We start from the raw sequence: 25,996 nt of genomic DNA on the forward strand, positions 1-25,996 counted from the left end.
TTCTCAGTTGAAGGCCTCTTCTGGTGATGTTAGAAGGTACGGAGGGTGGGACGGTGGGTCCTTGTTGAGTTTGACTGCAGCATCCTGCCCAAGGGCAGTGTGACCTCAGGCAAGGCATTTGCCGCCCACCCCCCTTGGCCTCGATTCCTCATTAGCAAAACAAGAGGGTTGGCCCTACTTAGAGAATCCCTGACCGGCCTGACCATAGAGATTACATGTTACAGACACTGAGCCCACTGGTGACTTAACCCATCGGAGCCTCCAGGAGAGATGCCTCGGGGTGCGGGTGGGGTGTGGCAGTTACACAAGCACCCCAGTAACATGGGTGATTCCTACCGTCTGCAAAGGTTGTGAAATCACTGCTGTCATTCTGGTATTCTTGGAATTGTTTTTTTAAAAAAATAAAAATGGAGGAGGAGGACCAGGAAGAGGAGACGGAGGAAGAGGAGGAGGAGTGAGGTCGGGGGGGCAGGAGCAGAATACAGGGTCTCGGTCTGGCTTGATGTGGTCCCTGTAGGGTTCTCCCAGGAGACCTGGGGCTCCCTTTCAATGGTCCCTGTACTTTACCAGCTGTGGGTAGAGGGTCTTGAAGTGGGTCTTGAAGTCAACTTTGCTGGTCACACAGAAGTAGGAAGGAAGCTATGAAAGAAAGACAGGCAGGCAGAAAGGAAGTCAGGGAGGAAGGAGGGAGAGAGGAAGGAAACAGAACAGATAGAAACTATCAGAGCCCACAGCACACAGTAAGAGTCGATATTATTTCACGAACACTGTATTTTTGTTGCCCGTGTTGTCACATGTACCAGCACACAACTTAAATGTATTTCTTACCAAAGCTTGCATAGCCTGAGCTTTAGATGAGCTTCCTCTGTCTCCCACGAGGCGGGGGGCTCTGAGGGAGACGGGGAGTTGCTCCCCTGACTCTGTTTCAGGGGCACGCTGGCCTCTCCCACGCCCAGAATTGGGCAGAAGTCTGCGTTTGCTCCACGCTGCCCTCTCCGGCTCCTCAAAGCCTCTCTGTCCTCTGACACCACCTCTGTGACCCCTGTCCCGCCTCCCAGCCCACGTTCTCAGTCCTAAACTTGCTCTCGCTCTGCGTGTCACCCTTCTTTAAAGGAACAAAACTCTTCCTTTAAAAGTCAGCCTCCATGTCCTGGCTATTGTAAATAGAGCTGCAATGAACATTGTGGTACATGCCTCTTTTTGAATTATGGTTTTCTCAGGGTATATGCCCAGTAGTGGGATTGCTGGGTCATATGGTAGTTCTATTTTTAGTTTTTTAAGGACCCTGCATACTGTTCTCCATAGTGGCTGTATCAATTTACATTCCCACCAACAGTGCAAGAGGGTTCCCTTTTCTCCACACCCTCTCCAGCATTTATTGTTTGTAGATTTTTTGATGATGGCCATTTTGACTGGTGTGAGATGATATCTCATTGTAGTTTTGATTTGCATTTCTCTAATGATTAATGATGTTGAGCATTCTAAGTGTCCATCAACAGATGAATGGATAAAGAAGATGTGGCACATATATACAATGGAATATTACTCAGCCATAAAAACAAATGAAATTGAGTTATTTGTAGTGAGGTGGATGGACCTAGAGTCTGTCATACAGAGTGAAGTAAGTCAGAAAGAGAAAAACAAATACCATATGCTAACACATATATATGGAATCTAAAAAAAAAAAAAAAAATGGTCATGAAGAACCTAGGGGCGGGAATAAAGACACAGACCTACTAGAGAATGGACTTGAGGATACAGGGAGGTGGAAGGGTAAGCTGGGACGAAGTGAGAGAGTGGCATGGACTTATATACACTGCCAAATGTAAAATAGATAGCTAGCGGGAAGCAGCACATAGCACATGGAGATCAGCTCGGTGCTTTGTGACCACCTAGAGGGAGCGGGATAGGGAGTGTGGGAGGGAGGGAGATGCAAGAGGGAAGAGATATGGGTATGTATGTATATGTATAGCTGATTCACTTTGTTATAAAGCAGAAACTAAAACACCATTGTAAAGCAATTATACTCCAATAAAGATGTTAAAAAAAAAAAAGTCAGCCTCCTTGAACCAAGAGCCAAACCTTCTAAAGTTCTGTCCTATCACCTGAGGAGCCAGGGAGACGCCAGGACATAGGCCTCAGGACTCAGGCCTCTGTGTAGAACCAGGCACGTGAGGGGGAAACAAGAATTTGAGGGCACAGCGGGGTCTCCCCACTTCTCAGGCATGTCCTCTGCCCGACAGTGTTACAAGTTTTATTTTACTTGTACTCCACAGTCCTTTTGGGTAGTAGCCAAGAAGAATTATCCCCACTTTTACCAACAAGGAAAGCAAGGCACTGGGGAAGTGTGTGTCAAAGTTTCCATGATGGTTTTTACATGGAGCTGAGCCAGAAGTCAAGTGTCCTGGGTTCACACTGGGGAGGAGGAGCGGCGGTCAGTGGAGAGGAAGCACTTTTCATGTGGGGGGGACTGCGCACCTCGACAGGGATTAACCAGTGAATGGGAGCGGGGCGGGCGTGTGACAGAGGGGCCTTGTCACCGTCTCCATCCTGCTGGGGGCTGGGCACATTCTTTCATGGGCACAAGGATGTCATGTTCACACAGACCTACTAGAGAATGGACTTGAGGATACAGGGAGGGGGAAGGGTAAGCTGGGACGAAGTGAGAGAGTGGCATGGACATATATACACTACCAAATGTAAAATAGATAGCTAGTGGGAAGCAGCCGCATAGCACAGACAGATCAGCTCTGTGCTTTGTGACCACCTAGAGGGGTGGGATAGAGAGGGTGGGAGGGAGGGAGATGCAAGAGGGAAGAGATATGGGAACATATGTATATGTATAACTGATTCACCTTGTTATAAAGCAGAAACTAACACACCATTGTAAAGCAATTATACTCCAATAAAGATGTTTAAAAAAAAAAAAAAAGAACGTCATGTTCAGCACTGGGACCCTCCTCCATCCTTCCCCCCCCATCATCTGCTGTCTTTCTATCTTAGGTAGGCACTGAGTAGATGAGATAGGAGGCTGTCTCTGAGGTTAGGAGACCGACAGCCTTATCAGAAGACAGACAAATCAACAGGCATGACTGCATTACCTCTCTGATTGGATGTTAGCTTTTCCCAGCCTAATTTCACTATCGGTAAATGGGTACAGTGTGAATTAATGTTATAAACAGAATCATCCAATGCCTATCTGCTGCCTACACCACCACCACATTGCTGCCCTCTCCTTATTTTTAAGTTACACTATATTATTTTAAATATAAAACTTATAGCATTAAAAAAGATAAAAACTCCAAATGGTCACCAGCAGATTTTACCACATGTTCTATCGATTTAACCAGAGCACGCTCAGCTATACCATTGGTGTCAGGCTAGGTCCTCTAAAACGAGGTTGACATTGTTTTATTTTAAAACTCTCCTCCATTACATTGTCCTTGATGTCTGTGGGAGAAACTATGTCCTGAGAGAGTGACTATATCTTCAGACAGAGAAGGCTTCCTCGCCAGAAGCTGCCTGCTTACAAAATCTATTTAGTACTGACTTTTTAAGCATCAGGGAAGGAAATTGAGGTATTCAGAGGAGTGTAATCTTGTTTTGGTCTGCTGTACCTAAACACAATTTCTTTTCTATAACCCTTTAGGGTAATGATCCAGGGCAAACGAACCTGCGTACAAGGGAATGGAACAAATAAGCACTGACTATCTCTACTTATCAAGGACGGCGCCAGGCAACTTATGTGGGCTGTCTCCTTCATATACACCGTTCCCTAAGAGTCCCTTCTTTCCTCTTCTATCGATGAGGAAACTGAGGCTCAGTGTGTTGAAGCAACTTGCCTGAGTCCCACAGCTGGTAGGAGGCAGAGCCCGCCTTAGAACCTGGATCTCCCTTTCTCCAAAGCCCATGCTTTTCTATTCTTTCATCCTCCCCAGTTAGCAGGATAAAATAATTAGTAAACATCTGAAATTGTGCTCATTGGGATTTTGCATAAAATGGTTAGAATAGCTAACACATCTTCAGTACATTTTATTATTTCCCCATTATTTCCTCTAACTTTCCCACTGGCCCTTTGAGATATGTTCTATTATTGTCCCCATTTTACAGATGAGGAAGCTGAGGCTCAGGGAACTCAGATAACTTGTCCACAGACTCACAGCTAGTGAATGGAAGAATTTAGTCTCAAGTTGTCTGACCTCAGAGCCTGCATTTTACTCACTAAGCTCTCCTCTCTGCCTGCTCAGATCTTTAATAATATCGTTTAAAAGAATGAGCCCTTGCAGTTCATGTAACTCGTTCCTTCACTTTATAGACTTGGAAACTGAGGGTGGTCTAGGACTCATCCCGGGCACAGAGCTCACAGAAGTAGAGATGGAATTGGTACTTATTATACATTTATGCCAGGGACGGTCACTATCAGAGTCACCTAATCAGGACAGCCCAGACCTTCCCCAGATGCTTTCCCCATCACTCCCTACGTTCACCCTTCGTGTTCCATGGGCAGGCCCCATGGCTTCTCTGGGGCACACATTCAAGCACATCAGAGGGGGATTTTACTGCAGGCCAAGTTGTTTAAGTTTTCAAATAACTGAAGAAATATCCCACACCTCTACCTCACCAATGTGAGTGTTTAGAATCGTTCTTCTGCACTAACTAGCAGTTGCTTCTCACACTACCTCCTTCTCCTGGCTCTCAAACATCCAGATGTCAGCTGAGCTCAGCCTTAAGATTAAAAAGGATCTTCCCAGTTAAAAGTGCCTTCCTCATCTCTTTTCTTCTACTGCTCTGACTAAATCCTCTCCTTCCAGCATCTTCATAGCCACAGCCTAGGAGAAGCTCCCATCTCATAGTGGAATCATAGCCGTCATCTCCTAACTGGGTTCCATGCCTCCAGCTGAGCCCTCCTCTGAATCATCTTTTACATGCCCCGGGAAGAGTCAAGATGCAGGTTTTACCTAGTGTTCTCCCTGGTGAACTCACTTCACCAACACTCTCAGACTCCTTAGAACGGCTCAAAGCATCCTTCACGATTGTGACCAGTCACTGTGGTCTTTTTACTTTTTACTTCCCCATGTATACGCCACAGCTGCTCTGACCTACTTGCAGTTCCAGTAAATGCACTGGTGCCATGCCTTCGCAATATAGTCCCCATTTCTAGAATGTACTTTAACCATTTTTCATCTGATCACACCTAATGCATTTCAAGATCCAAGTTAAGTTCCCTTCTTCCCCAAAGTCTTTCCTAATGCCATTTCTTGATTTTAAAACTCTGTGTGGACCAAACTTAACATGTCTGCAGGCTGACTCTGGCCCACCAGCCACCAATTCTCACTCCTGAATGTTAAGGTCTCTCCTTTACATGGAACTATGGTCTTTTTCTAGAGCATCACATTTCTGTAGTTACAGAAATGTTTTACATCTGTACTCTCCAATATAGTAGTCACCACTATATCTGGCTTTTGAGCCCTTGAAATGTGGCTAGTGCCTCTGAGGAACTGAATTTTTAATTTAATTTAGATTTAAATAGCCACTTGCGGCTAGAAAAAACTCTAAAGAAGAACAAGGATTCTTCAACAATAGTTGCCCCTGGAGCTAGGCGGCACCAAAGGCAAATCCTTATTCCTTTCTTTTTCTTCACCCTTCCCGGTGAGGGAAACCGGAGAGTCATATTTTCCTTATTTGAGCTACTCTGGCAGTCTACCTACACATGCGACTTTTCAACCTCTTACTTCATTGACCTACTTCCCTTTTATCATTGTGAGCTCTGAGACTTTTAGAGCGAGAGAAAGGACCTCAGAGGACGTCTAGAGTAGAGATCTCAAACTGGTGGCACCCAGACTAAATGTAGCCCAGAGATATGTTCACTTTGGCATTTACAATATTTGAAAATATTTGAGCAACATTTAAAAATTGAGATACATTGCATAAAACGGATATTTCTTGCTACTTTTGTTAAGTTCGAAGACTGGGCATCACTGGGTCCAGGTTGACTGGAGCTGAGTAGCTGCTGCTCCCTTTGGATGGAGACTATGATTCCAATTTGCCACAGTCTCCACCACTCCCTGTTGTCCACCAACAATGAGGCTTTGTGCTGATTACCACTTTTATCATCATAATCGTGCCATTATTTTTCTTACAGTGGAGAAATAGTTCTCCATATCCATGCTTTATTCAAAGGTGGAAAAATGATAGGGCTTTGTATTTTTCAACCTGACCTGTTTCACCCATTTCTATCAGCTGTCTGGCTCCCATAAGCATTTGCATGTAGGGTTCCTACTAGAGGGACAGAAAACACATGGTACAATAGGCACACTGCAACTTCCCATTTTAGCACCCATGTCATACATAAGAAATGGCCCCCCTTTCCTCAGAATTCTTCTCAACACGATGCCCGTGACAGCCATTCCAAGAAGTCAGTACTGACAGACAAAAGGAAGTTCATTGCCATCCTTCATTGGGTCCAACTCTCTCATTTTACTGAGGTCCAGAAAACTTAAGCAATGACTGAGTTGGTGATGACACCATGATGAAATCTCAGATCTTTGATTCCAGTACTATTTTCAAAGGCCAACCCACCCCACTGGGAAGAGAGGAAATGAAAATGTGGTCCAGAGTCAGGCTTATCTTTGGCAAGAGCAGCCAATACATCAGCTGGGCTAGATCTGTTATTTCTTTTTCTCAAGTCATCTTGTAACTTCTCTTCACTATACCCTGTCCTTGCCTTCACCCTTCCTCCTCATTTTCCTGTTTCAAACCAACAGTGATAGATAACTGACTCAGCTCCCCCTGGACTACTCCCCATTCTACCCAAGGAATGAGGGGGTATACTTACGGCACCCGGAGCTTAGGGAACTTCTGGATGTCATTCTCTGCCAGGTTCTGAAATGAAGACAGCAGTAGGTTACAACCCACAGGAAAGGGTTCTGTGCCTGGTGAGTAGAGTATGGTATGAAACAATAGGGAACAGTGGGGACTGCAGCAAACTGCAGAGTACACCCCGCTCACCCATCCAAAACGGGCAGCTTCTAGATGGTGCATAAAAGCCTGTGGGCCTGGTGTTGCCAGATCTTTTTCAAAGGGAATCCTGAAACCTGGATCTTATATGAAATGTCCTGAGTTCTAAATATGGACAAATAATTTTAACTGAAGCAAACAGCAAACACTATGAGAGCCAAATCTGTGGGACCACACAGGACTTGTTTTGTGGGCTGAACTTGGCCATGTCATGACATCTTTCTTAGACTCTCACCCCAGACTTCAGGGCCCCTCTCAGCAGCCGTATGGAGCAGCTATGAGAAGCCAGCCTGGAGAAGGAATTTGTGCCCTTATAACACCATCACACCCGAACTGCCTCTTTCACCAGCGTTATTAGTAGAATTCTCTAGATGTAAGGATGCTATAAAGAGGCTGTCCAGAGGGAACCAAGAGGGGAAAGGTGAAAGAAACTCATATTTGTGAAGAACTGACTTTGGGCCTCTCCTTACAGCATCTTGGTTAATCCTCACATCAACCCTGTGATGTAGAAACTACCAGCATTGTTCCCATTTTAGTGAGAAAGCTGTGGCCCGGGGATGTAAGGGGATTCCAGCTTGTAGGTGATGGAGCTGGCGCTGGGACCCTGCTCTATGGCTTCCATTGTCTATTTTCTTCCTGCAAGCTTCACTCTTATCATGTCCAAGCCCTTTGAGGGTCCCAGTGGCCTGTGCTGGGGGCAGGTGGTGAGAGAAGAAGGCACCTGAAAGGGAGGAGGAAGAAAAGAGGGTGGGCACACTCTCCATAGAACCAATGCCGAGGCAAAGAAGGGGCCTCCTTAACATTCTAATTGAGGCCAGAAGCCCAGTGGTTAGAGCGGGAGCTCTGGAGTCAGACAGGCTGGTTTGGAATCTTGGTTCCTTCACTTAGCAGCTCTCTGATTTGGGAAAGATGCTTAGTCTCTCTAAGCCTCAGTTTCCTTATCTGTATAATGGGAACCATAATAATATTAATAGCCCCGTTTCAGGGGTTGTGAGGATTGAATAAGATGACATATGTCCTGTGCTTGGCTCAGTGCCTGACATACCTTTTGTGAGTGATAAATGGGGGTTAGGTGAGTAATTTCTGTCCTGGGGGAGGGAGCAGCTGGGGTCTGGCTGGCTCTTGGATGTTAGTGTCTTTGCTTCTACTTCCGCTCTGGGCTGGGAGCTGCCTGGCAGGTTGTTGGCTGCCTTCTGAGATGAGCTGGGCAAGCTTCTTTTTAAGCACAGGGGCTGGGGCATCTTAGCAATGTGCTTATGGCCTCATCTGGTCCAGCTCTTAGGAGCAGTGTCTGACCCAGCTCCCATATCAGACCCTGTGGCAGGGTTGGGGAGGGAGTTTGCCAAGAGTCCTGAGACAATCAGGCTCTTGGTCAAAATTCTTAACTTCTTTTTTTTTTTTTTTTCTGCATCACTGAGCCATGGCATCCCCTCCCTCCAGAGCTACCTCCTTCTCAGGAAGGATACCAAGACTCTTGTTCAGAGTGTGGCATGATGAGTGGAGGGCTTCCTGGGAGTTGCCAGAGGGATGAATGCTGAGAACTGGGCAGTTTCTGTTCTGCTGAGTCAAGGACATAAGCTGAGGGAATTTCAGGAAGCATGTGAAGGAGAAGGTGAGCATGTGAGCATGGCTGGAGACATAGAGGCAGAGGATATTAGGAAAGAGAAAGGCCTTTAGAACAGGTATAAGAATTGGGAGGGAAGATGGAAGACGGTAAACACAATTTTTGGAGAATTTTGCTATGTGATGTAACCCCCTCCTCCACCTCCTTCAAAGACCTTTAGCAAAGTCTGGAAACTCTGGGTTACTTGTACAATGACTTGGAGTTAGACTTGTGGCTTTGCAGGAGTATGCTTATATGCTGAGTGTGTCCTCAAGAGGGACACGAGAGAAAGGAAAGCTGAGAATTGCACCCCACCTGGAGAGGCAATGTGGCAGGTGCTGCTGCTTGCCTACCCAATATCCACTCTCTTTCTCCCTTACTGATGGGACCTGGATTTTGTTCAGGGCAGTAAATGTGCCCAGTTCAAAATATTTAACACCCTAGACTCCCTTGCATATGGCTGAGGTCACCGGACTCCATTGCAGCCAGTGAGATATAACCTGAAGTCTAACTGGATAAAGCTTTTGGGAAAGTCTCCCTGAAAATAAGGGGGAATGCATTCCCCATGCATTTCTGCATTTTTTATTCTTTGCCCTTTCCCCCTTCCTCCTGCCTGGAATGCAGATGTGATGCCTGGAGATGGAGTAGCCATCTTGTAACCATTAGGACAGAAGCCACCAATGGTTTCCATTGGCTGGGTGGGGCCTGAGTTCTTGATGACTTCCTTTAACAGCTCACCAGCCTCGAGTGCCTAACTCTAGATTTCTTATCACTTGAGAAAGATAAGCCTCTATTTGGTTAAGCCACTGTGGTTCAGTTTCTGTTTCATGCAGCCGCATACCTTTCTAATTGACACAGCTTCCAAGCACAAGGCCTCCTCTTCTTCAACCTTCTGGAAGCGCAGCACCCCTATTCCCTCACCAGACTTCTCAATGGAAAACAAATTGGCAGCAAAACAGATTCATAGGACCTGCTAGATCCTACACTGAAGAAAAGAGAAAGGAAGGAAGGAAGGAAGGAAGGAAAGGAGGAAGGAAGGAAGGGAGGGAGGGAGGAAGGGAGGAAGAGAGGAAGGGAGGAAGGGAGGGGTGAGGGGAGGGAGGGAAGGAGGGAATCAAAGAAAGAAAGAGGAAGGGAAGGATAGAGGGAAAAAGACTGGGGTCTTCCACTTCTGTTTCTAATAGCAGAATGGTCCTGGATATTATAAAGCTGGAAAGGGTGAGATATAACCTGAAGTCTAACATCTCATATAGATGAGATAATACAGCTCAGATCAGAGCCCAAGTTGTACCCAGAGCACCTGGGGCGGAGAGTGGTCTCAGCAGAAGCTGCCGGGTCAGGCCTGGGTTCTGCTCCCCGCTCTCCTGGCTCCTCGAGCCCCTCTTTCCACTTCTTCCTGTTCACACAGTGATTAGAGCGTGCAGCATATTCTCTGAGGGCCTGACAGCTCCCAGATATTGGGGCAGAGGAGGCAAAGCTCCTCAACCAAGGCAACAACCCTGTCCTAATAGGCCTGAAGCTCACAAGGGGAGCGTTGGGGGGACTCCCAGAGCTGGGAGGGACTGTCACCCGCTACCACCCAGTCCAATGCGCTCTGTTAACAGAGGAGGGAGCAAGGAGAAGCTCAAGGAGGGCAAGTGCTTATTCAAGGTGACCCAGGGCATCAGGACCACAACTGGGACCATCCTCAAGAAAGATGTCTTACTCTCTTTCGACTCAGCCCCGAGAAGCCTCTGTTCTCAGTGCTAAAGGCGTCAGAAGGAAATACTCAGATTTAGCAGTAATTTGCAAGAAGAAGAACAATAAAACCCCCAGAACTCTATCGGCTCAAAGCTCAGTATAAAGAAATAGCATTGTTAAAAACTTATGCATGGTTATATTAAATTAAATGTGTGTTTTAGTCCAATTACTAGGTGTGTGACTTACAATAAGTCACATCACACCTCTGTACATGTTTCTTCAATTGCAACTGAGGTGGTTGGAGCCTTCCTGAAGATAACTTCCTGCTATAAAACAAGCTTCTGGAAGGCAGAAAACACATCTTAATCACCTCTATATTCCCAGCACATGGCATGGTCTGGTATGTAAAAGGAGCTCAGGAACATGCTTGTCAAGTGAATGGCAGGGTGAATGACTGAATGATTTAGGTGGGACAGTGCATAAACATGTCTTACATGGCACATGAAAACAAAACTCAGACCAAAAGGGGCACAGGTTTGGTCTCGGCATGAGACTTAAGAACTGACCAGAAAGGAACAGATGACTATGGGTGGTAGTGAGCTCACTATCACCGAAGGAATTCAAGAAGCTCTTGGTGGCAGAGATGCAATACAGGAAATGGATTGCTGTACTGGGTGGAGAACTAGAACATGCGCCCTCTCTGGCCCCTTGCAACCCTGAAGTCTCGTGGTTCAGTTCCCTCACTGCTGCTGACTGGGTCTTACAAGGAAACACAGCTTAACTTGTCCCCCGACTCCAAATCCAATTTGGGAACATCTACCCCATGAGACCTTTGAAGTCTTTTTCCTACTTCTTTTTTAAATGATGAAGAAACATGACCAGAAGGGATAGATTGGTGCAGTCAGGGTCTCTCTTACCCATTGGCAAAGGTGTCATTTTAGGGGAAATGCTCAGACCACCTCCCCAGCCACTACCCAGTGCCTCTAACTCCACCAATTAGAGCTGCATCCCTTTCTATGTAATGGCTTAGTCCTTAATATACAGCTGCATGTTAGTCTTACACTTGAAGCTTTTCACAATATAATGGAGTGGAGAAAGCCATACCACATGTGTGTTTAATTGGCACAAAACCAACTATGTGAATTTAGTAGAGAAAGAGGGACGTATCGAAATAAGGAGGGTGATTCTACCCTTTATTCTAGTCAGTGAGTATGTACCCCAGAGTGAGAAGTAGAAAAAGAGAATCTTCTATTCTCCCATATGATCTTTTTTCCCCTTGGCCTTCTCAAAAAGTATGAGTGGTATTTGAATAGATTTTCAAGAGGTGTGTGTGTGTTAACTATAATTGGATTCCTCCTTATACCTTGACTTTAGAATGTACCTTGCTATGAGTGAAAAATCTGGGAGGTATCCTAAATAAGAGGATCCTGAGAGGTGATGAGAGAGGCATTCATACAAAACTGAAGAAGGCCACGGGCTGTGTGGCAATCCTGAAGACAGGCATTGCCCCTGGGCATCCCCAGGGACAGGGTAGCCCAGCTGGCCCTGCAGCCATTGATTAAAGTGCAGGACAGCTTTGGTCTCAATGTGTCGGACTAGCCAGCGCTCACCAAAAACCGCGGCCCGTCGATGTGATGTTTCTTCACAGCCTTTTCACAGTCCTTGTAGTTCAGCTGAAAAAGAGGACGGGAGGTGCTGTCAGTGCGGGCAGACTCATGCCATTGGTCCCCACCCCTCGCCTGCCCCAGAAGCTTAGCAATTTGTGGTACTTGTGGCTAGCCAGGCCCCCCCTCCACTCCCCTGTCTAACAGAGGGGCCCCATCCCTACCTCAGCCCTGCTTTCACTAACTAACCCCTTGGGACTCTCTGAAATGGAGAAATTGCCTGTCTAAGGCCTTGGGGCCAACCCCTAAGGGCTGGGGCACAGATAGAGCGCCTTCAGAGCTTCAAAGGGCTGGCCATACACCCCTCTGGCAAGCAGAAAAGAGCTGAAAGAAGAAAATAAATAGCATCCGTCATCTTGCTACCCAAAGACAACCTCGGTGAAAATGGCGGTGTCTTTCTTTCAGTGGTTTTTCCTAAGCATCTTTCTAAACATAATCGAGGTTATCATTCGTATTCAATCTCGCTACCTTGACTTTTCCTCCTGAAAAATACAGGCACTGCCTCATGTTACTGCAAACGGATTTTGAACATTATTTGAGTTTGTTCCCTCTTGCTGAACATTTAAGTTGTTTCCCAAACTGCTGCTCCAATAATGATAATACAAACTTCTAGCAACTACTGAACACTTGCTATATGGCAGGCACTGTTCTAAGTATTTAAACCAATTTTAAGTCATTTAAGCCTCACATTTTTCAAATGGAGAGTCAAAGGCACAAAGAGTCAAGTAACTTGTACAAGGTTCCATGGGTAGGCAGGTGACAGAGGTGACAACCAGGCTTCAGAGCAAGGAATGGTCTCCTTTTAGTTAATAACAGTAAAACTTACATACAGTAAGTGAACAGATTTAAGTGCAGCTTAACATACCAGATCAAAAAACATCATGGATATTCTTTTACATACAGCTTTTTCTTCTATTTTATATAGTTGAAGTTAGATTCTCAAAATAGAATTATAGAATCAACAGGAATGATCATTTTTAGGGCCTGGTTGCTTTCCTAGAGTCACATCAATTGACAATTGAAGCAGGTGTCTGTTTCACCTCACCCTCAACAACATAAGCATTTGTATTTGAAATATCTCTAAAATTGATGTTTCTAGATAGAGTATTTAAGGTAAAATATTTGTCCTTGAGAATTCTAGCTTGTCCTCTCAAGTATGGGTCTCACAGTTTGTGGCAGCCTTCTTTTGGGGCAAACTTAAAATTATGACCTTTTCTTATGGCCAACAAATCTAAAGAGTGAGAGCAATTGTTGTAACCTCATGGCCTGACAGGGTAGGATGAATATTAGAAAGCTCGGAAAAAGCGATTTAGCAGTCATATAGAAAGCAAACAGTCTCTGCAGGGCCCCAAACACCCCTTTTATGCATATGCTGTGCGGTGGCATGGTTCTTGGAATTTTCGACTGCCTTTAATTCATCATTTTAACTGTCCTCATTACCAGCTGAATCTCTGATTTTGCAGAGTGCTGACTTGGACTCTAGATAGACAGACAGTCCTGCAGACTGGGGCCCACCTGGGAGTTTGATTCTGAGCCAGTAATGTCTAGGCCAGAGGATGAGACTCTGTTCTTTTAGCATATACTTAGACGGTTCTTATGAGTGCCCAGCTTTGGTTGGCGCTGGTCTAGAGCAGGTACCTGGTGCTGCAGATGGGACCACTGAGGCCCAGAGAGGGGAAGGGACTGGCCTAAGGTCACACAGTGAGTTGGGGACACAGCTAGGATTAGAATTTATGGCTCTGAGCCAGAGTCTCCTCCACTGCATGGCCCAGGGATGCCTTCCTGCCAAGTCAAAAGGAATTGGAGGAGTTAAAGAAATAGAAAACATGACCTCAGTCCTCAGGGTCTTACGTTCCAGACAGAGGATGAGCTGCATGTATTTGAGACAGTAAGACATCAAGGCCCACTGGTCTGCATGGAGTACCCGGCTAGGGCCCAGTGAATAGAGCAGGAGAAAGGGAAGACTGAACATGAATTAGCCCCCTGTCTCTGCTGGAGGCCTCACACACGTATTTCCTTTATTTCTCCCAACAATCCCATGAGGTTAGTCACTGTTACTATCTCTGGCTTACTGACGAGGAAGCCGAGGCACAGAGGTGAAGTAAAAACAGGAGGGTCACCAAGCTAGCAGGTGGCAGAGCCAGGATTCAAACCAAGGTGTGTCTGACTCCAGAGCTGGCTGGGGAGGTGCCTCCAAGGGGGACCTGGCCCCAGTGCTTCATTAGAAATTACACCTGCTAATAGGACTTTTGCTGGCTAAGATCCATCCCCAAATGACTCCGCGGTCAGTTGTCTTTGCGTTTTCTCTCTGGGGGAATTGAGATGCTCAGGTTTGAGGGATGTCCACCTGGGTCTGTGGGTTCCTGGATCACAGGTGCCCCTCAGTCTCCTCGTTCCTGCCTTCAGTCCCTTCATGCTGGGAGGGGAAAGCTGTCCAGGTTCTGTGGACTTGACCTGGAGTCTGGGGTCGCCAAGAAGAAAATTCTCCCTTCCTCCAGCTCAGGCAGAGGGCCGTCCTCCTGAATCATCCCTGACCTGCAGTCCAGCTCTCTCTACTAAGGGGAACTTTACCCTTGGATTCTGCAGCTGCTGTACTATTTGTGTAATTCTCCTTCCCACATTGGAGATGGGGCCTATCTGTGCCTCTCAGCCCATCCCCAGGTATGCCTTGCTAATTCTCAATTCTTTTCTCCTTTCTTTATTGAGGTAATGTGCCGCTTTATAGCGTCTTAGCAAATTTCACTTGTGGCCCTAATTTATTTGGTCTACATTTAAGAAAAGTATTTAGAAACCTCTTTCAAAAGTCAGTTACCTCAATGATCTTTGCACCCACCGTGCTGAAACCTAAGTTTATTATGACCTTTTCATGAGGGAAAAATAACAGAAACGAGATGCACCAAAAGCAGCAAATAACAGGATCTGTGGGCTGTGCCTCTATCATGCCACACCCAATTCAACATTTTCACATTTTTCTTAGGGAAGAACAGTTGTGACAGGAAATACCTTGGTACCATATGGACCCCAAGTTAAACTATGTGACCCTAGGAGCCTACTCCATCCCAGGAAAAACAAGAAGTTGACTTAGATAACCTCTAAGGTCTTGACCTAAATCTTAAGTTTGTGATAATCTGGAGTAACAACTGAATCTGATGCCAGCCTCTAGAGGTGGGAGTGTTAGAAGCTCAGTTGTCCCTCACGAGACATCGTATCCCTTGGACAGGGATAGAGGGTCCCTGAGTCATGTGACTTGGGATCTGCCCAAGCAGACATGTGACCTGTGGTCCCACCAGCAGATGACCAAACACAGGGATCCTTGAGCACCTTCAAGGCTGGAGGGCAGGACAGCAACACTCAACTCGGCCACAGCTTGGCCCCTCACCCTTCCTGGCCAAACTTCTCCTCTTCAGGGGCCTCAGTTTCCCCAGCTATAGTCTGAGGCTCGTGTCACTTTCCCAGCCTGCCTCATAAGACCCTCATAAAGCTCCAGTGACACTCTGTCCAGGTAAGGGCTTGAACAGCCCTCTTTCAAGGTCATGAGCAATGACTTGCCCTGACACCATCTCCAGCATCATTCATCACAGCCTCCAACCTTTCCTTTCTTCTCTCCTACCCTGAGGACTCCATGTCTCCCCTTTCTAACAAGTAGCCTTGATCTCACTAGTTGTTACAGCAGTTCTGAGCCTCAGAGCAAGGACTTTGAAACCAGACAGGTGTGACTAGAATCTCACCTCTGTCACATGTAGTCCCTGGGGCTTTGGGCCGGTTAGCCTCCTTGAGCTTATTTTGCAGCTGAGCCGGGAGGACAGCAATCTTGGAGAGGCTTAGGTGGGACTGTGCCTGAAGAGCACAAACTCGAGCCCTGGCACATAGTAGACACTTGTCCCTCTGAGGGCCTCCCATCTCCCCAGAACGCATTGCTGGAGCACTCAGTGGCGCTCACTCAACTGGCGAGGTTGCCCGGGATTGGAAGTTCCACTGCTATCTTTCACGCCTCTCATGTTCTGCCCGGACTCCATCTTCAAGCCTCTGCCCAGCCCTACCACCCACAAAACAGCAAGGCTCACCTTCTTGAAATAGTCTGCAAGGGTGTCAGGGTCCCAGGCCAGGACCTCGGAGCGAAAGGGCACATTCCTGAATGCCATGGTTGCTCTCCTGGGACGCAGCTCACCGACTGAGCATGGGTGTTGCACCCATGGACAGAGAACCCCAAATCCAGAGCGTGGAGGTGTCTTCGGCTCTTCCAACTCCCAGGTACCCTCTGGAGAAGCTCTGCTGGAGCCGATGTCCTTTCTGCTATAGCCAGATCCCAGAAAGCAACGGCTTCCTCTGAGAACAAATATGGTCTCTTCTCAGAAAACGACTCAGCAAGTTTCCTTTACCACTTCCTCTGCTGGGCTCTAAATAAGTAAACAAGGAAGCCCAGCTCTGGGGGCTTGAGAGGCAGAGAGAGCTACAGGCTGGTAATTCCCCACTGGCCCCATCCACCCCAGCCCAGTGGGAGGGGCGATGAAGAGAACTTAGACTCCAGTGGGAGTCCAAATAGGTTTCCATTAAAATCCCTGGCATCCATATGTCTAAACCACATTCCTTCTTGGCTGGGTCTTTGCAGATGAAAATCTAATTTGACGGTTGACCTAAAATATAGACCATCTCCCACATCAGTGAAGGGGAAGGAGCATGACCTTTTAATGCTTTCCAACCACCCCTCAGTTTCTCTCAAATGGATAAACTTGAGCTTCTTTCGCTGCCTCCTTATAGTTATTACAAGAGGATCCTCTGTGAGCCAGTGAGTTGGGCACCCAGGACTGAGAAAGGGGATCCACTGGGCAGAGCCGGGCTTAATTTCTGCTCTGATTCTTTCCATGCTGGGCAACCTCAGGCAAGGGCTGAAAATCTAGGAAGCTCAGTTTCCATATCTGAAATACAGGAACAGAAGAATTGCTTCATATGCACATAAAACTTAGATGCATTTAACTAGACAAACTTAAGGGAAAAAAGTTAAAAGAAAAAAATACCGATTGCTATTGATGCTGCCATATATTCTAGTCACTGTTTGTTCCCACCGTATATTCTACTTACTATTTATTCCTCCACATATTCTATCTAAAGAGCATATCCCTGGAGACAGGAGATGGGAATCTGGGTTCTCTCAGTCGGTTTCTTAGACCCTGTGCGCTTCCTATATCTGAGCATCTCCTTGACTGAGGGTGAGTCCAGTGTCAAAAGCAAACTCATTTGTACAACTTCACAGCCTCCAAACACAAGTTCACTGCTCATCTAGTGCTGCATGCACAGGCACACACAGATGACCGTCTATCCCAATGCTTAAAGAAAGAACAAAGCTCTGTTGCACTTACCGAGTGATGTTAGGTTGGCCCCTGAGGTGATGTCTTCCTGAAGTTTTTTCAAGGATAGCTTTGGCCATGCAGTTTCCTTCTTAGACACAATCTAAGGACCCTCACTGTAACGTACCAGCCTCGCAAGGTCGTTGTGTAAATGAGATCTGCACGTTGTCTCGGGCCAAGCACCTTTATGGAAGTGGTTCATGAACCTGAGCTGATGTCATCCTCACCTCAGAGGGTGCCAGGGGCATCGACTGAGGCAACCTAGGCCGAGCACTCCTCACAGGGCTGGTGCCTAAGAGCTCTCAGCAACTGACTGTGCTCTAGAGAGCATGGCCTGCTGTTCAAAACTCCGCCGCTTGTGGGAGAGGTCACTTCACTTTTCAAATCCCCAGAAGAGCAGCAAATGATAAAAAACCATTTGAAAAGACAGGAAGAGAGAATAATTGCCTCCAAGTAAGGCAATCAAAGAAAATATCATGGAATTAGCTGGGATTTAAGCAGGACCTTGGAAGATGTAGCCGAGGGAGGGCATTCTGAACCCGTGTGTGATATATGGTGTGTGTGTGTGTGTTGGGTTGTACTTCGTGAGCAAAAAAACACACCACACCTGTGGAAAGGAACATTCAAGATCATCCTTAGAAGGAGAAGCAATTTCTTTTAATGATGTTCACCCACACTCACAAGAATGCAAATCTATAGAAAAGCAGAGGTTGGAATTAAGGTATAGCTAAATATGCGGCTCTTTTGGAAGAATCATCCAATAAACGTGGCCAAGATGGACAATCTGTAGAGCCCATTTGGAAGAGAGACACAGCAGTTAAGAAACCTGGATGACAGTGAATCCTTCACACGTGCCAAGGAGTGGGCTAAGGACTCTGCACTAATTGACATTTAATTGTTGGCACTATTACCACTCCTACTTTACAGAAGAGAAAACTGAGGCTCAGCGAGGTGAAGCTCCTCGCCCGCCTTGCACCCAGCAAGTAGGTTGTGCGGCCAGGTCTTGTCTGGAACTCTGAGCCTAGAGCCCCTGTCCTTCACCTCTCTGCCACCTCGGGGCTCTGAGATGTTACGTAAATTGCACAAGGTGGAGCAGGGGTTCAAACCCATCTCTGTCTCCAGTCTGTGTAATTTCCTCTCTATCAGTCTGTCTTCCACAAAGAGCAGGTGAGGTTGGCAATTAGGAGCAGTTAAGAAGAGGATACGGCACTTTCCACAAGGCAGGACTTTGGTGCGTGCACCCCCCCCCCACAGGGTCACAGGCCCCTTCCCCAGAAAGGACAGCTGAGCCAGGAGACCAGATGGCACAAGGGGAAGCGGCTTGCTTCAGCTTGGAGCCTTTACGCTTCCTCAGTCCTCGGTAATTTCCCAACACTCACGAGTTTCACATCTCCTGTCGCCGGCTGGAGGGTTCCAGAAATTCCAGGGGCAGGGCTAGTTGACCCCCAAGAGAGGCTCAGGACACCAGGGTGACCCTCGACAGGCTGGCTCACTTGGCCCAGCCTCAGTCTCCACACCTGTAAAATGGGCGGTCATGAGAGCAGCCTCGGGGAACGGCCCACAGCAGAGGGTATGCCATGGCGAGGAAGGCTGGGGCCAACTCACAACGATCCTCCAAAGAGCATGGGCCTTGGCTTCAAGCACGAAGCAGAGCAGAGAGCGGGGAGCAGGTAAGGCACAGTGATGTAGAGCCATGGCCTCAGGGGCGGATACCTTCTCCCATCTCTGTCTCCCCCAGGCAGGTGGGGAAACCCAGAACTCATGAAGAAACAAATTAAAAGGTTTAGTGGAGGTCTTCTCAGGCTTTGTAATCTCTGTCTGCAGGTTAGGAAGGGGGCAGTCTGTGCACAGTAAGAACAATGTCATATCAGTACACGGGGACAGGGGTTCGTGGCGTAGACCATCTTAAATATGCATCCAACCGAGCCTGTGGATAAGAGAGCAAATCTTGCAGGGAGTAACATGTCAGATTTTTAGATCTTAGAGACAAAAAATGGATATGGGAACAGCACACTGCACCCCAGAGTTGGGGGGAGGATCTCCCAATATCCCCCCTGCCGCACCCCACACCGTCCAGACTTGAAGCTCTCTCTTTTTCCTGCTAACCTGCAGAAGAATTAGATGAGGAGATAACTGCTTTTCTTCACAGCTAATCGTAGAGGTGAGAAAAATATGCAATTTATTAGAAGAGTCTTGTGGGTTGCAGCCTCTGGGGGCAGGGGAAGGAGTTGTCACTTAGAGACCGGGAGAGAATGGCAAGTAGGGACTTTGGACGAGAGAATGTGTTGACCTTCTTAGGAGAGGTACCTACAAAGCTAGAAGGTGGAAGGGAGGATGTGCTTATTTGGATGTGATTTGGACAGAGGGTGTTGCCTGGGGGAGAGAGACAAAGGTGGTGGCATGTGGCTCAGAGAAGGTGGCGTCTAGGGACGCCGCGAACCGTGGAGAAAATGCCCTCATGTGGGTTCACTCCAGTCTCACCTCCACCAAACTTGTATCACCTGAGGCCGAGACGAATCGCTACTGGAACTTTCCTTAGGGCCTCTGTGGGTTTGTCTATAGTGGGGACAAGAACTGCAGCTGTCACCTTCGCAGGGAGGGGACCATTTTCCCCTCCACTCTCAGAGGCTGGCAGTGGAAGCACCATCTGTGTGGAATCCTTCTGGACGACCAAGGGCTCCACCCACACAGGAGGGTCCAGCCAGGAGAGCCAGGAAGGGGCCCTGACCGTTCTGCTGAGTGGAGACAGCTCCATGCACCTGGCAGCCATACACTAAGACAGAATTTGGGGACCCTGCCTGGGAATGCGTGTGTCAGGAGGGACCGGCCTGCCACACAACCATCCCAGATGTGCAGGGGCCGTCCTCACCATCACTCCTGGAGGCTGGGGGAGGGGGGGAGGGATGGGGGGAGGGGCTCAGGCAAGCCCCGGGCAACCCTTCTCCAGACCGCACTGCACTCTGTGTCCTGAGAGCCACCCCAGTCTGGACACAGTCCCTACCCCCCCACACACGCAGCCTGGGATATGCAGGAGGAAAGCATGAACCAGCTGCTGCATGTGGGACAATGAAGAGCAATATTTTCCACTTCCTCAGACCTGACAATTTCATTCGTTTCAAAAATATGTATATATATTTTTCATCCTCTCTCTGTGTCTCTCTTTCTCTGCTGTTTGGGCTGAGGTGCGTCAGAAGTTCGAAGGTGGGTGGGAGGAACTGCTTATTGGGACTTCCTGTCAAGGCTCTCTTCCTCGTCTGCCCTATTTTTCACTCGGGCAGCCTATCCCCAGATAGCTCCGCTGCAAAGAGAAACTCCCCAGCTGCCCGCAAGGGTGGGTGGGTTGTGGGCAGGGGACCAGAGAGGGGAAGACAAGCTTCTCTGCTTGATAGAGGAGAAAAAAACTTGCCCCCCCCTCCCTTCCCCCTCCCCCTCCCCCTCCCCCTCTTCCTTGGGCAAGCTGGAGAAAGGCAGTGGAGGAGTGGGCAGAGTGGGTGCCAGAAAGGCAAAAGCAATTTTACCCATAGCCCAGCAAAGGTGACCATGGCCTACTCTGGCTGCACTCTCCCAGGGAGAGTTGTGGGCCCAGGAAGCCCATACCTGCCCCTAAGAGGAAGAGAAAATTTGCGACCAACAAGGCCAGCAGCCCAGCGTGGCTCAAATCCATTATAGCTCTCAGCGCATTTCACCCTCACAAGAGATCTATGAGTAAGTAGATGGCAATTTTATAGAAGCTGAGAGACCAGAATTCACTTGCCCAAGTTCCCATGGCGAGTCAGTATGGAGCAGGAATGCCAGCTCAGGGCCAGGTGGGTTTCCATCTGTTCTACTTTCACCACTCTTCCCTCAGTCTTGGCAAGTCACTTAGCTGTTGACTTTCAGTCTGGACGTTCCTGCCTCAACTATGGCCCTGGTGCTTGTGGCTGCCACACTATTTCTGGAGCCCCTGATGTTGGCTGCATTACCTGTCTTAACACTATCAGTGCCCTGACCACCAGTTTATATATGACCTTCCAGATTTTTGACGCAGACAGAGTGCATCTTCCAATACTCTGTCCTGGGAGAGTCACCTTGTTTGGCCTCTTCAGTCCTTTACACCTTCTTGGGGGTGAGTGTCAGAGCTTTCCCATGAGCATGTTCCTGGAACAGAGGATGGATCCCTTAGAAAGAGTGGGTTAAGGGTTTGGGGAAAAGAGGATGCATCTAGAAAACTGGTAATTTGTCTATCTAGCCCTTCTGTGAGACCTCAAGGGTTTGGAGAAAAGAAATGCTAGAATCTTATATGTATAATATCATGTGATCCTTATGACTGTTCTTCAAAGAGCAGTGAAAGGGAGATAGGGGCATATACACCCATTTTACAGATTGCAGAGAAAGAACAAATGTTTGTCCAAGGCCTCACAGATAACTGGAGGGATTTGAAACCAAACGTGTCTGATGCTAAGACTCTTTCCACTGAGAGATGTCGTTTCCATAGATGGAAACTTTACTAGGTGAATAACCAATATTTACCTAGAACAGTTTGTACCAACCGTATTTATTAGGCTATGAAAGAAAGGGTATTTTGTCTTTGAGTTATTCTAAAATAATGATTCTTGGTTTGCCTACATTTTTCTCTAATTAAAAAACAAACAGGCTTAGCAATGTGAATGCTGAGTTAGTGGTGCAGGCTCATCGAATCCCCTGACTGTACCCTGCAGGTAAGGAGACATTTACTTGGGGTGACAGGCTCGGCTGTCTTAGGCTGTGTGGGGATGGGAGAGGGGGGTGGCCAAGGAGAAGAGTAAAGTAAGGGAGGGAAATGACCGGCCCTCATTCATTTCATCCTGGGACCCTGAAGAAGTCTGCATCGCTCTGCTGTGGAGACCCCTGGAATTGTCTGGCGTCTTTGTGTTCAAGTCTGGTTCTTAAACCATCCTTTTGAATAATGTAAGTTCCCCTGTACTCTGTTGCTCAGGTAGCACAAAGTTGGATTCTGTTGCTTGTTACCTGTCTTAGTTCAGGCTGCTAAAACAAAACACTGCAGACTGAGTGGCTTAAAACAACAGAAATTTTCTCTCACAGTTCTGGAGGCTGGAAGTCCAAGATCAAGGTGCCAGCACAGTTGTGTTCTGGTGAACAGAACCTTCCCGGCTCATAGCCAGCACCTCACTGTGTCCTCATGTGGTAGAAGGGGCGAGGGAGCTTTCTGAGGTCTCTTATCAGGGCACTAATCCCATTCACAAGGGCTCCACCCCATGATCTAAGCCTCTCCTAAAGGCCCCACCTCCTAATACCATAACACTGGGGGTTAGGATTTGAATACATCAACTTTGGGGGGACACAAACATTCAGACCACAGTACAACAAAAAAAATCCATTAACTCTCTCTCTCTCTCAAGGCAGAATTTATAGGAATCGAGATTCAGACTCTGGAGTCAGAATAACATGTTTGAATTCCAGCTTTGTTACACACCAGCTGTGTGACCTTGGCCAACTTACTTAACTTCTCTGTGCCACAATTTCCAGAGGGGGATGGGGAAAGCTAAATAATAGCATCGACCTCATTAAGTGGTTGTGAGGATTCAATGAAATAAAATTCCAGGCAATGACTACAGCCCCTGGCACACCATAGATGGTGGTTCTTGCTGGCATTGTTCACTGTTGTGAACATATCTGACTCATTCATTCTTCCCCAGAGACCAGAAGTTAGCTCTATATTTCTGTGGGTTCCCGGGCTGCATACAACACTGAGCTCCCCTTTCCCGTATCATATGTGGGTAGGGTCCATTACATACTCTACTGTGTGATTCTTCTGATGTAGACAGATAGCAAGAGTGGTAGAGTTGAGATTTCCTAAGAATTAAGAAGAGATGCTGCAGGCTCAAAGGCCGATGAGGCCAGGGGGAAATGCAGGTGAGAGAAGCAAGCTTGGTAGGAAAAACGATAACCCAATGCAATGACAAATGGCAACTTACTCTGGGCATTAGTCAGGAAGATAATAAGGAGGGGTGGGGATTAGGGCAAACAAGGAGCAGCTCAGTCCAAGCCCATTGCTTGCTGTATTGTAAGGAGAGTCTGCTAGTGTAAGAACGGGGCCCAGTGTTGCCAGATCCTTGATTAAGAAAATCTAGAAACATGTTACAAAAAGAAAAAGGAAATGCAATCTACTGTGCTAGGCAGAATATAATCAACTACCCTTAAGACAGTGAGATTACCCTGAAAACTTGGGTGGGCCCACAGGGGTCCTTACAAGTGGAAGAGGGAGGCAGAAGAGGAAAGAATCAGTGGGACATGTGATTATAAGAGAAAGACACAGAGAGATGAGACACTACCAGTTTTGAAAATGGAGGAAGGTAGCCACAAACCAAGGAATGTGAGTGGCCTCTAGCTACAGGGAAAGGTAAGGAAAAGAATTCTCTCCTAGACCCTTCAAGAAGGAACAGGGCTTCCCTGGTGGTGCAGTGGTTGAGAATCTGCCTGCCAATACAGGGGACACGGGTTCGAGCCCTGGTCTGGGAAGATCCCACATGCCGCGGAGCAACTAGGCCCGTGAGCCACAATTGCTGAGCCTGCGCGTCTGGAGCCTGTGCTCCGCAGCAAGAGAGGCCACGATAGTGAGAGGCCCGCGCACCGCGATGAAGAGTGGCCCCCGCTTGCTGCAACTAGAGAAGGCCCTCGCACAGAAACGAAGATCCAATATAGCAATCAATCAATCAATAAAATAAATCTTTAAAAAAAAAAAAAAAAAAAGAAGGAACAAAGCCCCAAAGTTTAGCCCAGTGAGACCAATGTCAGACTTTCAACCTCCAGACTGTAAGATAATGAATTTATGTTGTTTTGAGTCACTAAATTTGTGGTAATTTGTTATCGCAGCAGTAGAAAACTAATACATCAACTAACTTAAAAAAAAAAACACGTGGGCCCAGCAAATCACACCTGGTATCTGTTCCTGCGAGCCACTTCTGATTTAGAATCACTGAATGACATAGAATTCATTGGAATAACTCATTGACCTAATCATTGCCCAGAGGTGCCCCAGATCACACAGCTGTGACTCACACTAGGGATGCTGATTCTTAGGGCGGACTCATGTCACCACCCGGGGCATTGGCGGAAAGCAAACGGAGGTGAGCTAATGTCTATGAAGTCCCGGCCGTCGTGACATTCACATCATGTGCGCCGTGCCTTACGTAAATACACCTGTTCGTGGCTGGGAAGAGAGCAAGAAATAGCAGTTTCAATGGTGTGGGTCACGTGGGTCACTACTGATCTCTTTAAGAAAACAAATGAATGGACCAGGGTGAGCTCACAAAGTCTGACTACAGGCTCTGTCTTCAGAACACGAATCCTGTCTAAGAAAAGACTTCCTCCTAGACACAGGGCATCGTGCAGGGCCCTTTCCCTGTCACTGCTGTCAACGCGGCTACGACTTCCCAGACTAATGTTCCTGTGTCTCAAGCCAGTCACATTTTATTCTTTTTGTGTGTGTGTGCATGTGATTTCTGAGGCACCATTCCGTTTCCCCGGAAAGACCTGCACTGAGTGGCAGCATGAATGACCACGTGTTCATTCAGCAGCAGCAGCACCTATGGCGCTGGTTTTCTAAGCTCTGGGTCCTGTGACGCTTTACACTCAGAGGATGCCTGTCAGGGCTGTGCAATGTCTAAAGTTGAACCTCTGGAGAATGGAACCAGAGACTGGTAATTATAGAGCAATAAAGTCCCCCAAAGTGGCCGCCCGTGGGTGTCTTTTAGCTATGTGGGTAATCTGCTTGGACCACAGTGCTTCTCCCCACTGCCCCACTCCCAGAAAATGACTTTGAATACCTTTACCTGGGACATGTTCTCTTCAGTTTGCTGTAGCCCCCAATCCTCCCCCTTTATCTTATACCACCACCCTTCACTCATTCACATTCCCTGCCAATCCCTCAAAAGAGTTTGAGTTTGGGACAGTTGATGCTTACCCAAGTCCCACATTCAATTCAATTCATGTATTTATTCATCCAAGAAATATTTATTGAGCACCTGCTACATGCCAAAATGTTCTAGGTAATGGGGATTCACCAGAGAACAAAGTTCTTAGTCTTATGGGGCCTTATAATGAAAATAGCAATGGCAAGATGGCAATGATGATGATAAAGGTAAGTAACAAGCACTGAGTATTTACTTTGTGCCAGGCTATGTTCTAAGCCATATATTTATTTATTTCCTCCTCACAACAGCCCTATAAACTATTTCCCTCACTATAAGAAGGAAACTGAGGCACAGAGAAATTCCCTGCGTATGTGGGAGATAAACATTAACAAGGAACAAATAAGAGACTCTAGGGTTCTACTCTCCAATATGGTAGCCGCTAGCCACATCTGGCTGTTTAAATTAAAAGTAATTAACATGAAATGAAGTAAAATTAAAATTTCAGTTCCTCAGCTACATGCATTTCAAGCACTCAATAGTCACCTGTGGCCAGTGGCTACCATTTTGGACACAGAGCATTTCCATCATTGCCAAGTTCTTTTGGGCAGTGCTAATCTAGAGTATTGTCATCAGTAATGGAAGCTCCAGGGACTGAATCTTCTCTGACACTCACCAGTTGGGAGACCTTGAACAAATGTCTTAAGCTCTCTGAATCTCAGGTTATTGATCTATAAAATGTAGTTAATAATAACACCATTCTCAAGGAGTTTGGGGGAATATGAATTAATTCTTGGC

At 47.1% G+C, this 25,996-nt stretch overlaps 1 protein-coding gene across 1 annotated transcript in view; it reads right to left on the bottom strand.

The window, feature by feature from the left end:
- Positions 1-17,874, bottom strand: part of LCP2 (lymphocyte cytosolic protein 2) — a 48,193-nt gene extending 30,319 nt beyond the window's left edge. Inside the window, exons 1-3 of the mRNA XM_082378828.1 lie at positions 16,029-17,874; positions 11,911-11,973; positions 6,836-6,882 (exon numbers count right to left, since the gene is read on the bottom strand). Coding sequence (XP_082234954.1) covers positions 6,836-6,882; positions 11,911-11,973; positions 16,029-16,106 — 188 coding nt within the window. The 5' untranslated portion in view covers positions 16,107-17,874. The remainder of the gene's footprint in view (positions 1-6,835; positions 6,883-11,910; positions 11,974-16,028) is intronic.
- Positions 17,875-25,996: the final 8,122 nt, after the last annotated feature.

The sequence above is a fragment of the Balaenoptera borealis genome (genome assembly GCF_965194805.1).
Source record: "Balaenoptera borealis genome assembly, chromosome: 2".
Classification (NCBI taxonomy): Eukaryota; Metazoa; Chordata; class Mammalia; order Artiodactyla; family Balaenopteridae; genus Balaenoptera; species Balaenoptera borealis.